The following is a 13,302-nucleotide window of genomic DNA, read 5'->3' as shown; positions in this document are numbered from 1 at the left end:
AAAAGTTAAATAAATAAACATGAAGAAGTAGCTAACACTAAAACGACAGCAATCAGATTAATCCATAGAATTTACCATTAAGACAATATAATTGTTTTTTTACTCTTATTTCCATGTGGTAAATTTGAGAAAAATATATAGTGAACTAGAAAAGGTACAGAGAAGAGCAACAAAAATAGTTGTGAAGATGGAATGGCTTCCTTATGAAGAAATCCTAAATAGGAGGTTTATTATTTATTTAGGACTTTTATTAAAAAGCACTGCACAGATGCTTAAATTACCCAAACAGACAGAGGATTCCAAGATTGAATTTTGGTTCTATTACAGGGGAAGTTTCCGCAGGTGGCAGGTTGTGCAGCCTCTGCTGGAAATAACTGTGATGCCAGGGTTAGCCTCACTGCTTTTGCACAAGTGCCTTGGGATCTTTCATGCCCACCAAGAAGATGGGCCTTCATTTAATGTCTCCTTCCAAAGACAGCATGCTGAGCTTGATGGACCCAGGGCTTTTCAGCCTGAAGAAGAGAAGACAGAGGGGTTATGACAAAGATGCATAAAATCTTGAATGGGAGTGGAACAGGTAAATAGTGAATCGTTATTTATCCTTTCAAATACTAGTACTAGGTCTAGGGGACCCTCTGTGAAGCTAGCAAGTAACAGATTTAAAACAAATTGGCGAAAGTACTTTTCACTTAAGCTGTGGACTTTGTGTGCCAGAGGATGTGGTAAAGGCATCTTGTTGCGGCTCCGGGTTGACCCCGGCCGCTCCACTTACCGCCGCGGGCTTCCGGGTCTTCCCGGCCCTCCTCGGGCCTCCGGGGGGCTCTTGCCGCCACGCTTTCGGCGTCCCCACGCGGCGCCCGGGCCTGCCCCCGCTCCCACCGCGCGGCCTCTGCGCCGCCGGAGCAGCCGGCGTCTCGCCGCGGCTGGCTCCGCCCCCTAGGGGCACGCGCGCGTCTCGGCCCGAGATTTAAAGGGCCAGGCGCGGGAAACCTGCCTTCTTCCTCCAAGTGACGTCAGACGCTGCAGGGCTACTTAAGCCCTGCAGTCCCTCTCCTCAGCGCCTTGCAACGAGGTTCCCAGGCTTGCTCCTGTCTTCAGTTGCTGCGTTCGTGCTGTCTTGTCTCCTATTTGGCTCCTGACTCGGATTGGCTTACGGATCTTCTTGGCTCCTGACCCCGGATTGGTATTTGGTATCCTCTGGCTTCTGACCCCGGACCGGCTTACGTTGACCCCCTGGCTTCTGACCCCGGACCGGCTTACGTTGATTCTCTGGCTCCTGACCTCGGACTGGCTGACGGCGATCCATTGGTTCCTGACTCTGGACTGGCGAGCAACGACCCTTCGGCACTCAACCTTGGACTAGCTGACCAGGCCCCCGCGGGCCCTCCTAAGTCCCAGCGGCCGGGTCCCTACGGGCTCCTCCTGGGGGGACTCCGGCTTCCAGGGTGAATCTCCTAAGTCCCAGCGGCCGAACTCCTACGAGCTCCTCTCGGGGGAGGATCGGCTTCCAGGGCGAAGGTTCCCTCGACACAGTGCCAGCGCCTTCATCACCTCCGCCCTCGCCAGAGCTCTTGGTCGCATAGGGCTCCCAGAGTTCCACCTCTGGCCAGCCACTAGTCTGTCCTCTCCGCCTCCCGGTCGGGGTCGCTGCTGCAAACACCTACAGCAGCTCCTCTTCAGGCTCCGATCGGCCCAAGGGTCCATGAATCCAAAACATCTAGCATAGCAGAGTTTAAAATCTGTTTGAACAAGTTCCTGAAGAAAAAGTCCATAAACAATTATTAGCCAGGTAGACTTGGGGAAAATCACTGCTTATACCTGGGAGTGTACAACAAGGAATTGGGATCTGCTGGGTACTTCCTAATGACTTGCTTTGGTCACTCCTGGAGACAAGATACTGGGCTCCATGGATCTTTGGTCTGACTCTGCATGGCACTTCTTTTGTGCTTCTTAAGGTGCTCTTATTCACATGCAGGCCGATTCAGTATGGTGTGCATCGTTAGCCCCCGTCTAGACGTGTATTTTCCACGTGCTAATATCACCCCTTATACAGTAAGGGGTAATAGCGCGAGGAAAACATGTGTCCAACCCCCCAAAAACTAATAGTGCCCGCAACATGCAAATGCATGTTGATGAGCCTATTAGTTAGTTCCCACGATACAGAAAGTAAAATGTGCAGCCAAGCCGTACATTTTACTTTCAGAAATTAACGCCTGCCCAAAGGCAGGCGTTAATTTCGGCCAGCACCGGGAAATTTTACAGTGCCGACCCGATTGCTAAGGCAAGGAAGTACAGGCAGGGATTTCCTTATATCGTATGTTCAATCAGGGCACGCCGCGGAGCTAGGACCCGCCACTAGCCGTACAAGAGGTCCGTGCATGTGTAGGGGCGTGGCCAATGCCACTGAGGATGCCGAACTCCAGCGTGAGGCTTGGTGCACAGTGGAAGGCCCGGCGACCACCGCTGTGGGACGCCGAGGCCTGGAGGAGCTTGTGGCTGCCACTGGGAAGGCCGACCCATGACCTGCAGAGGAGCTAGCAAGGTGAGCAGGTCTAGGCACAGACGGGGCATGCAACAGTACCCCCACCCCCCCCTTCTAGGCCTCCCTCTAAGCGGCCGTGACTCTTCAGGATAGGTTCTGTGGAAAGTCCTGAGGAGCTCTTTTTCAAGAATGTTGTGGGATGGTTCACATGAGTTCTCCTCGGCCCCATAACCCTCCCAGGCTAAGAGGTATTCCCATCTGCCTCGACGCTGACGAATCTCGAGGACCTCTCTTACCTGGAGTGACGAATCTGGTTCGGTAGAGATCCACGGAGGTGAAGGGTCTCTATGAGAGGGCCAGGAGACATGGAATGTGTTGTGGATGCCTATGGCAGAGGTAGCTGAAGTTGATAAGACACTGCTCCCACTCTTCGAAGCACTGGAAACTAGAGATGTGAATTGGAACCAGAATCGGTTCCGATTCACATCATTAATTTTTTTTTGTGCGTCCCGATTTCGTTTTTGTTTATCGGCTGCGCCCGAGCCGATAAACAAAAAACCCACCCCGACCCTTTAAAACTGATCCCTTAGCTTCCCCCACCCTCCCGAGCCCTCCCAAAACTTTTTACAAGTACCTGGTGGTCCAGTGGAAGTCCCAGGAGCGATCTCCCACTCTCGGGCTGTCGGCTGCCGCTAATAAAAATGGCGCCGATGGCCCTTTGCCCTTACCATGTGACAGGGTATCTGTGCCATTGGCCGGCCCCTGTCACATGGTAGGAGCACTGGATGGCCCGCGCCATCTTTAAAAATGGGTTTAGGGGTTGTTTTGGTGTGCCGTTTTCCCCGCCCTCCCCCAAAACGATAAGAGAACCCCACGAACAATTTCGTGGGGTTTTCCTATCGGTTTCAGGGAGCCCCCAATTTCTGACGACTTTGAAAATATTGTATGATATTTTCAATCGTCAGAAGCACGATTCATATCCCTACTGGAAACGGGCCGATGTATGTGGGAGCCAAGCGATGAGAAGGGAGACTCAACCTTATGTGTCGGGTGCTTAACCACACCTTCTGACCATACGGAAGAGTGGAGCCAGGACGTCTATGGGCATCAGAAGTGCGCTTGGAGTGCTCAGTGGCCTGGGTAAGTCACTCTTTGACTTGATTCCACACCTGGCGAATGGTGTGGGCCATGAATTGCATGGCTGGAGAAGGAACAATCAGAGGAACTGGAAGTGGCAAACGAAGTTGTCATCCTAATACCACGGAAAACGGAGATACATCGGTGGCAGCAGTTACGTGGGTATTATGCAACAGCTCAGCCCAGGGTAACAGATCAGACCAGTTGTCCTGCTGGTCATTCATGTAGGAACGAAGGAATGTTTTCAAGGTCCGGTTGGTCCTTTCAGCTTGACCATTGGCCTGTGGGTGATAGGCCGACGTGAAATTCAAGGCAATGTTAAACGTTTTGCATAGAGAGCGCCAGTACCTGGTGGCAAACTGTGGTCCTCGGTCGGATATGATTTCCTTTGGGAGTCCATGGAGACGGCAAATGTGTTTCAAGAACAACTTGGCTAATTCTGGGGCCAATGGGAGGCCCGGCAGGGGAACATAAGAACATAAGAACATAAGAAAATGCCATACTGGGTCAGACCAAGGGTCCATCAAGCCCAGCATCCTGTTTCCAGGAAGTGACCCATTTTGGAAAAACGGTCAATGATGACCTAGATTATGGTATTGTTCTGGGACGGAGGCAGGTCTGTGATGAAGTCCTTTGAGATGCTGGACCATGGCTCGGTAGGTGCTGGAAGCAGTTGGAGTAGGCCCCAAGGCCATCCGGTAGGTGGCTTCTGCTGGGCGCAGACGGGACATGAATTTATATAGTTACGAGAGTCTTGCACCATGTTGGGCCATCAGTAATATCTCCGCAACATCTCTAGGGTCCTGGTACGACCTGGGTATCCTGCCAACTTGGAATCATGGGCCCATTTCAGAACTCATTCACGTAATCTACGTGGAACAACTGTTTTCCCAACTGGAATTGTAGTGGTCACAGCAAGGGATACGCAGGCAGGATCTATGATGTGTCTGGGAACATCAGGAACATCCTCTGGTTAATCAGCACAGAGGTTCTTGGAAGCTGGGCAATAATGTAGGACAAAATTGAAGTGTTAAAAGAAGAGCGCCCATTGGGCTTGTCTAGGATTGAAGAGTTGAGCTTCTTTAAAGTGCTCAAGATTCTTATGGTCGGTGAAAATGGTAAATTTATGTTGCGCCCCTTCCAACCAGGGGCACCACACTTGGACCGCCAACTTGACGGCTAGAAGTTCTCAGTACCAATGGTGTAGTGCTGCTCTGTAGGATAGAACTTGTGTGAGTAGAATGAACAAGGTATCAATTTACCCTTTGGAGGAAACTGACTTAAGATGGCTCCTGCTCCAATTGCAGAGGCGTCGACTTCGATGACGAATGGGTGCCTTGGGTCTGGATGCTGAAGACAAGGACCAGAATAGAATGCTTCTTTTAGCGTCTGAAAAGGCGGCATGTGCTTTGGGAGTGAACACACACGAGTATTAGCTCCTTTCTTGGTCATGGTGGTGAGCGGAGCAGCTAGGGTAGAATAATTGGCAATGAAGCTCCTGTAATAATTAGTAAAGCCAAGGAAACATTGTAAGGCCCATAGGCCTACTGCCTGGGGCCAGTCTCGCATCCCCTGGACTTTATCTGGATCCATGGAGAAACCTCAATCAGATATGATATACCCTAGGAAAGGTAAGCAATTTCGCTCGAAGAAGCACTTTTCTAACTTGGCATAAAGGTGATTTTCTTTTAGACGTTGGAGGACAATACGAGCATGATCTCGATGGGATTCAAGGTCTTTGGAAAAGATCAGGATGTCGTCAAGATACACGACTACGAATGAGTACAAGAGGTCTCAGAGGATTTCATTCATAAGGCATTGAAAGACCACTGGGGCATTACATAGCCCAAAGGGCATCACAGTATATTCATAGTGACCATCCCTCACGTTGAATGTGGTTTTCCAGATATCTTCAGGTTGGATGCGTACCAGATTGTATGCACCCCTCAGATCCAACTTGGTGAAGATCCGTACCCCTTGAATGCGGTCAAACAGCTCACTGATAAGGGGCAGGGGGTACCGGTCTTTGCGGGTTATGGCGTTGAGCCCTCTGTAGTCAATATAAGGGCGTAAACCACCATCCTTTTTCTTGATGATGAAGAAAAAGCCTGCTCCAGCGGGAGAATCAGAGGGACGAATGAACCCTTTTTCTCTTTGATATACTCAGACATGGTTAGGGTTTCTGGATGAGACAATGGATAAGTTCTGCCCTTGTGAGGCATCATGCCCGGCAGAAGTTCTATGGAGCAATTCAACTTGTGTAGCAGAGGCAAAGTGTCCGCCTTCTGCTTCGAGAAGACATCTTCGAATTCAGCATACTGGGTAGGCAAACCAGATAGGGGCAGATTTTAAAAAGTTGCGCGAGCGCATACTTTTGTTCGCGCAGCAGGCGCCTGATTTTATAAGATACACGCGTAGCCACGCGTATCTTATAAAATCTGGGGTCGGTGCGCGCAAGGCTGCGCAAAATCGGCAGCCTGCGCGCGCCGAGCCGTGCAGCCTGCCTCCGATCCCTCCAAGGCTGCTCCGATTTCGAAGCGGCCTCGGAGGGAACTTTCCTTCGCCCTCCCCGCACCTTCCCCTCCCTTCCCCTACCTAACCCACCCCTCCGGCCCTATCTAACCCCCCCCTTACCTTTCTCGGCAAAGTTACGCCTGCTGGAAGCAGGCGTAACTTTGCGCGCGTTGGCCGGCAGCCCCACTCCGTCCTCCGGTCCCGGGGGCTGGTCCGGAGGCCTCGACCACGCCCCCGGGCCCGCCCCCGAAATGCCACGGCCCGCCCCTGAAACGCCGTGTCAGTAGGCCCCGCCCCGACACGCCCCCTTACAAAAGCCCTGGGACTTACGCGCGACGCGGCCTATGCAAAATAGGCGCACCGGCGCGAGCGGGCCTTTGAAAATCCGCCCCATATGGTGGTAGACTTCAAGACAGAGACAGCTGGAGATACTGGACGTAGACATGTCTTCTGGCATTTGAAACCCCACTGCACCAACTGCAGGGAATGCCAATCGAACTGGGGTTCGTGGACCTGGAGCCAGGGCAGCCCCAGGATGGCTGGATGTGTGGAACGTTTTAACGCATAGGACATACCCTCCTCGTGGAGAGTGCCCATGGTAAGACGGACAGCCACTATTCGATGGGTGATGAGCTCTGGAAGATGTTCTCCTTGAATGGAAGTGATGCGGAGGCTCACATCTAATGGCTGGAGAGGAATGTTCAGAAGCTTGACAATATAGATGATGAAGCTTCCATTTGCTCCTGTATCAACAGGAGGAGTGGGCCTCGATGCTCAGAGAGACTGGAAGCAGGAGTTGGGGGCCAGTGACAGTAGCGCCTAATCTCGGGACCTCCGCCGGGCTCAGACATTGCAGTTTTCCAGACGGACCGGACAGGACTGCCGAAGATGTCTGGAAGCACCACAGTAAAGGCAAAGACCCTCCTTCCTCCGGAGACATTCGGTCAGAGACAGTCGCCCATGGTTCACCTCCATGGGTTCCACCACGGGAGGTGGTGGTGATGGAGTCTTGGCTGGAGGACTCTGGACATGCATGGGACGTGGTGTAGGAGAGCAGGAAGCTTTTACTTCTAGGCACCTTTGCCAGACTCGATGGTCGATCTTCCCGGTGAGGGAAATCAGGTCTTCTAGAGACGTGGGAGCCTCTCGGACGGAGAGTTCATCTTTGAGAGTGCTGGAGAGTCCATCTCGGAATATGGCTTGCAGAAAATCTTCTTGCCACCCGAGCTCAGTAGCCAGGGTCCTGAATTCCACTGTATACTCAGAGAGGGTCCGTGACCCTTGACGGAGGTGGAGTAGATTATGGCTGGCTGCAGCTTGGCAGCCTGGGTCTCTGAAGGTCTGCTTGAAGAGAGCAACAACTCGGATAGCTTGGAAAGCATGGGATCAGAGCATTCCCATAATGGAGAGGCCCATGCAAGAGCCTTCCCTCTAGGCGGGAAAGGATGAAGGTCACTTTAGTGGTTTCCTTCAGGAACAAGGAGGATTGCAGTACAAATTGCATGAAGCACTGATTGAGGAAGCCACGACAGGAGCGTGGGTCCCCGTTGTATTGAGGAGCTGCAGGGAGTGCCAATGATGCTTTGGGTAGCATAGAGGCCGATAGGCCCACGGGATTGGCCAGAGCTGTATCTCGCAGCTGGGAACGAAGCTCTTCTACCAAAGAGGCTAGCGATTCCAAAGCCCTGCGATGTTCTTTGACTGTGGCAGCCAAACCTGGTAGGACCCTGGAGGCAGGAGACTCTGGGTCCATAGCCTTGGCAACCTGTTGCACTTGGAGGTGGACCCTTGTCCTGGAGCAGTGGAGAATGACTCCCTGGTAGGGACCAGGAAGCACCTGCCCCCAGGGCGTGGAGCACAGGAAGAGACAGAGTCTAGTATGAGCTTCACCACTGGAAGCCCATGGCCCCCCGGGTGGAGCCTGTAGGGACTCGGGCCGCTTGGACTTAGGAGGGCCTTGCAGGATCTCCCAGAGAGGTAGTAGAGAGGATTGCCCATGAGCAACAAGGGAGCGCGGACAGTCTCCATACTGTAGGTCTGGAGAAGCAATGAAGGCCAGTACAGCGTAGGTGATGACAAGGCAAGGGACAAAGTCAGAATCAGGAGACGTGGTCAATGGCAGCCGGAGTCAGATTCCGAGGATCAATCAGAGGAGTAGTCAATGAAGCAGGGATCAGGTTCCAGAGGTCAGACGAGGTCACAAGGCAGGCAGAGGTCAGGATCCAGGCAGCGAACAGAACGGTCAAAGAGCAGGCTGAGATCAGTTACAGAGAGACAGTCCGAGGATACTAACTGGGGAGACAGGATGGACAGACACTGGAACAGTAGGACGCTAGAACAAGGCTGGAACAAGATTGTGAACACGGAGGAAAACTAGTACACGTACAGTGCCGACCAATTGCCAAGGCAAAGAAGTGCAGGCAAGGACATCCTTATATCGTACGTTCAATCAGGGCGCGCCGCGGAGCTAGGACCCGCCCATGGCCCTACAAGAGGCTGGGCAATCCGTGTGCACGCGCGTAGCCAACGCCACTGAGGACGCCGAACTCCAGCGTGAGGCCTGGTACGCAGTGGAAGGCCCGGCGACCGCTACCGCGGGACACCAAGGCCTGGAGGAACTCATGGCTGCCGCTGGGGAGGCCGACCCGTGACCTGCAGAGGAGCTAGCGAGGTGAGCAGGCCCGGGCGTGGATGGGGCGCGCAACACATTGTTTAGTACTCTCTTTTTAAAATACTATCCTAAAAGGATCAAATTTGAATATTGTCGATACTATCATTACCTTGGCTAGAAGAATAACATTGAGATGGAAGGACCCATTGCCAACCTCAGTTGATAAACAAATAGCTGCTGATTTTGAGATCTACCTGTTGGAAAGTGTGTATGACTTAGTAGATGCATTTGTACAGCACTGCACTCATTTGCCATTCCCTTCCTAATAATTCCTCACATGCTGTTTGCTTCTTTTGATCGCCACAGCACACTGAGCCGAGGATTTCAATGTATTATCCACTATGATGCCTAACACAGAACCTAGCATGGTGTAACTATAGCATGGGTTATTTTTCCCTGAATGCATCATTTTGCATTTGTCCACGTTAAATTTCATCTGCCATTTGGAAGCCCAATCTTCCAGTCTTGCAAGGTACTCCTGCAATTTATCACAATCCAACTGAGATTTAACTACTCTGCATAATTTTGTGTCATCTGCAAATTTGATCACCTCACTTGTTGTATCCCTTTCCAGATCATTTGTAAATATATTGAAAAGCACTGGTCCAAGTACAGATCCTTGAGGCACTCCACTGTTTACCTTTTTCTACTGTGAAAACTGACCATTTAATCCTACTCTCTATTTGCTGGTGAATAGAGCAGGAAATTAAAATTCAGAATTATAGCACACAAAAAATGATCTCAGACTCTTAGACAAAAAGATATTCAGCATACTCCCATACAGCTGTTTGCAGGTACAGGCACCCTCATTTCCTGTTAGGATGGAAGATACCTTCCCTCCTCATTCCACTCTGTCTTCTTAGATGAGCTTCTAGTAGAAAACTCCTCCTTGTTTTAGAACCCTCACAAGTGTCCTTTCCCATTAGTAGAGCAGCTTCTCCTCACTGGAAATCACATTTCTTCAGGCTATAGCTTTTTCACTTCTCTCCTGGGACAACAGAGGTATTCTTCCTAGCCTTTTATTTCACTCTTCTCTGCCCAGCAAGATCTGAGTACCTCTCTGTTTGGTCCCAGCACTTCCCCTGGATCAGACTGTCACTCCTCTCCAGAAATCCCCTTCTGACACAATCTTCCTTTTGAGGCCTTCTCCATGGAGGGACACAAGTCCAATGGTACCACTCTACAAAAAGATGGTTACCTCTTTCAGACTTCAAGTCCTGAAGTCTCTTGCATCACTCCTTCACTCCCTCTGCATCACCCCCTCATTACATGGGTGTAGGAATTTTATACATCCTTACAACCCCTCCTGATGGGCAATGATATATTTCACTAACACACCTTATACTACACTGACATTATGCATAGAGGCGAGGTCTAGTGAAAGCTCTGACTCACATTGCTAGCATAGCAGACCTGTTGAGGTCACTGATGCCATAAAGATAAAGGGCAATACTGCTGGAAAGGGGTATTTTTGGGCACCCCCTTACAACAAGCTCTGATGTAAAGCCTGCTGTTTCAGATGAGAGTTATTTATAACATCCCTCTTTCCAGTAGTATCTGCATGGTGTTGCTGTTGACCAGAAAATGACTTCCAGCCAATAGAATCACATATTTCTTAATTTTCAATTGTAAGACACTATTTTCGCCCACTTATTAAATCTTCAAAGGGAAATATAGCTCTCTCAAGTGCCCATCATAAACAAACATTGAGTGCCCTTCTGTTGTCTTTCAAAAGGACATTTGTTTATCCCCCAGTTGTGCTGAATTTTCTGACTTCAAAAGTAATGGCCAGGAGCTGTCTCCTTTGTTACTTAAATTACCTTAGCTAGCAGGGAGAAAACAATTTACTATAAGTTTCTAAGCCACTGGCTTAAATGATTTGCCAGAAGTAAGCTGTAATTTTTATAAAATAGATAATAAAATTCATATGCAAAGCAATTTCTATATATGGTTTATGCTTTGCTTTTTAATGTGCAGTCACATGATATATGATGTCACCTTTGCAATTGTAAACATATGTATATGCATTCATGGGGCGAGTGTTAACTAATCTGAATGCTCTGTCGAATCATCTCCTTCCATTGGATAAATATATTCCTTTCATAACTTGCAGGTATTCATTGGACTCCATACCAATTCCAATAAGGCAGAAAGGATTTTTTATTTGGCTAGCACAATTTTCTTTTTCCTGGTTTTCAGATACTCCTCCCATCAGCTACTCAGGAAACTATTTGATTTTGTGGATACACTTGCAGGCCACCGCCTGGACAGCCTCTCCATTCTGGACAGGGTCAATAATGAGCACTGGCAAGAAGAAGGCAAAAGCAAGGGGCTTTCCTTCTATCACCTGAAGGTAACTTTTTCTGAGCTTCATTAACCCTTTCCAATCTATGTACTATTGAAAATTCTATAGAATCCTGTGTAAACAATGATGAAGCCGTAGTAAGGCAGACAGGAGTTAAAATTGCAACAATATGGACATTGTTTGGTCATGTAGAGGAGTAAATTTAAAATCATGAGAGCAGACAAAAGTTCAAGAGTATCAGTCTTTCATATAAAATTAAAGGAAATGAAATTTAGCATGTAACAACCTTTTTCATATGTAAATCTCTAGAGCATTTGTAGGTTGAGAATAACATCTAAACAAAGTTGAGATGTCTGTTACTTAAGAGTGCAAGTGATTCTACTCTTATGCCAAAAAGAATCTTGGCAGGGCATGCAAGCATTCTATAATTTCAACACTCACCTCAAGTATGCTATTTGGCATGAGGTCAATGGCAGAGTACCACTAAGATCAAATGAATTAAAATACTTTAATAAGCATTTTGGTTTAGGTTACTGAATTTATTAAATGTTTTTTAAAAGATCATTGATTTTGATTTTAAAATAAGAAAATTACAAATTTTGGCTGGACCAGTTCAGTGGTCATGCTTTGCACTCCTGTGCACAAAATCTAGGTTCTACTGGCTGGCCAGGGCATACTACAGTGGCAGCACGCATAGCATCTCAGACTCCCACACTATGGGAGTCTGAGACTCCCATAGTGTGGGAGTCTCAGACATTACTTAATGGTGACACCTACTGGCTGGATTTAAGATGCACATGTAACTATGACCTGAGTGAATCAACATCATTACAATAATTGCCCAGCCAAACACCGTCATTACAATGACTGAGCTAGAAAAGGTTATAAAAAAAGGGGAAAACATTCAGGTAGTTATGAATGAAGGTGCATGGCACTGTTGACCAATACAGATCATTTTCAACTGAGTTAAAAATGGAGCAGGAGGAAATTATTGAGCCAGAAAAACATAATTACAAATTTTCATCTATGTTTACGTGTAGGTTCAAGTGCAAATAAAACATATTATGGTGCTGTCAAGCCCTGTTATAGTTGACATGCCATTGAATAACCTGCTGACTTAGCTGTAAAGGAATTTATAATGCATGATCACAGGATACTGTCTGACAATGTTTGATTAATCCCTCATTTTTTAAACTGTAATATAAATTTGATGAAAGGACAGAGGGAAGTATTTCAGCGATAATAGTATTAAATATTTAAAAAATGGTAAATTCTCATCATAGCTCCTTTCATTGGACTGAGAAAGACTGCGTAGCATGTGATAATCTCATCAATTGGTGGATGACTCATTTTGGATTTCAAACTATCATGAAATCATATGCTGTAGTCTCTGCCCTTCAGTATGGTTGGCGAGCTCCGATATGCACTAGTTAACAATAGCTATCACAGGGTACAAGCACAATCTGGTACTGTGGGTACCCGGAGATTTGTGAAATCATTTCTCTTTACTTATAAACTCCTGTTTCATATTTTTTACATCAACATCGCTGTTTCTTGCTTTGTAGATCGTGCTCTTTTGGGCCACAGAACTGTTTCCCTCCCCTGAGGATTGGGATGACCTGGAAGCCTCTGTCTATAGACTCCTAGTGATCCTACTTTGTGGCTTGGCAACTAGAAATCTTCCTGACTTCTTGTATCCAGATCGGAATCTTTTCCAAGGGGTAGATCTAGAACTGAGCTCCTTGTACAATAAAGTGGAGGAGTTTGCCAATAGCCCTGAGCAGTTCTTGAAAATTCACATCACTCATCAGGTGGCTAAAAGCAGTCAGCGGGTAGAAAATGGCATCAAGACATTACTGCAACTCCCTGCTAATGATGGAATCTACTGGGATACTCCCTACTTTGACATCCTACTTAATAAGGTAATTCAGTATCATGGGTAGAAGTTGGGTGGGAAGGGATACCGACTCCTCACCCTAAAATTTAGTTACATAACATCTTTCATCCAAACTGGGTGCTACTATTCTTCAATATCAGAAATACATGGAGAACCATGCATTCCATCTTGCACATTGAATAAGAGAGAGGTAAGTAGGAGCAATGCCAATATCATTATTACCTAATTTCAGCTGAGTAAACTAACACAACAATATGAAATGACTTCTTCCAGCTCACACAAAGATGAACTAAAAT

The 13,302-nt window shown here is 48.1% G+C and overlaps 1 protein-coding gene across 1 annotated transcript in view; it reads left to right on the top strand.

Moving 5' to 3' along the window:
- The window catches only part of MAB21L4 (mab-21 like 4), a 68,159-nt gene that overhangs the window by 43,108 nt on the left and 11,749 nt on the right, over window positions 1-13,302 (top strand). The window contains exons 3-4 of the mRNA XM_029616931.1: window positions 11,004-11,157; window positions 12,675-13,031. Of these exons, the coding sequence (XP_029472791.1) occupies window positions 11,004-11,157; window positions 12,675-13,031 (511 nt within the window). The remainder of the gene's footprint in view (window positions 1-11,003; window positions 11,158-12,674; window positions 13,032-13,302) is intronic.

This window comes from Rhinatrema bivittatum, chromosome 9, assembly GCF_901001135.1.
Source record: "Rhinatrema bivittatum chromosome 9, aRhiBiv1.1, whole genome shotgun sequence".
NCBI lineage: Eukaryota > Metazoa > Chordata > Amphibia > Gymnophiona > Rhinatrematidae > Rhinatrema > Rhinatrema bivittatum.
Note: the sequence above shows the minus strand (reverse complement) of the source record. Positions and strands in the feature narration are given on the sequence as shown.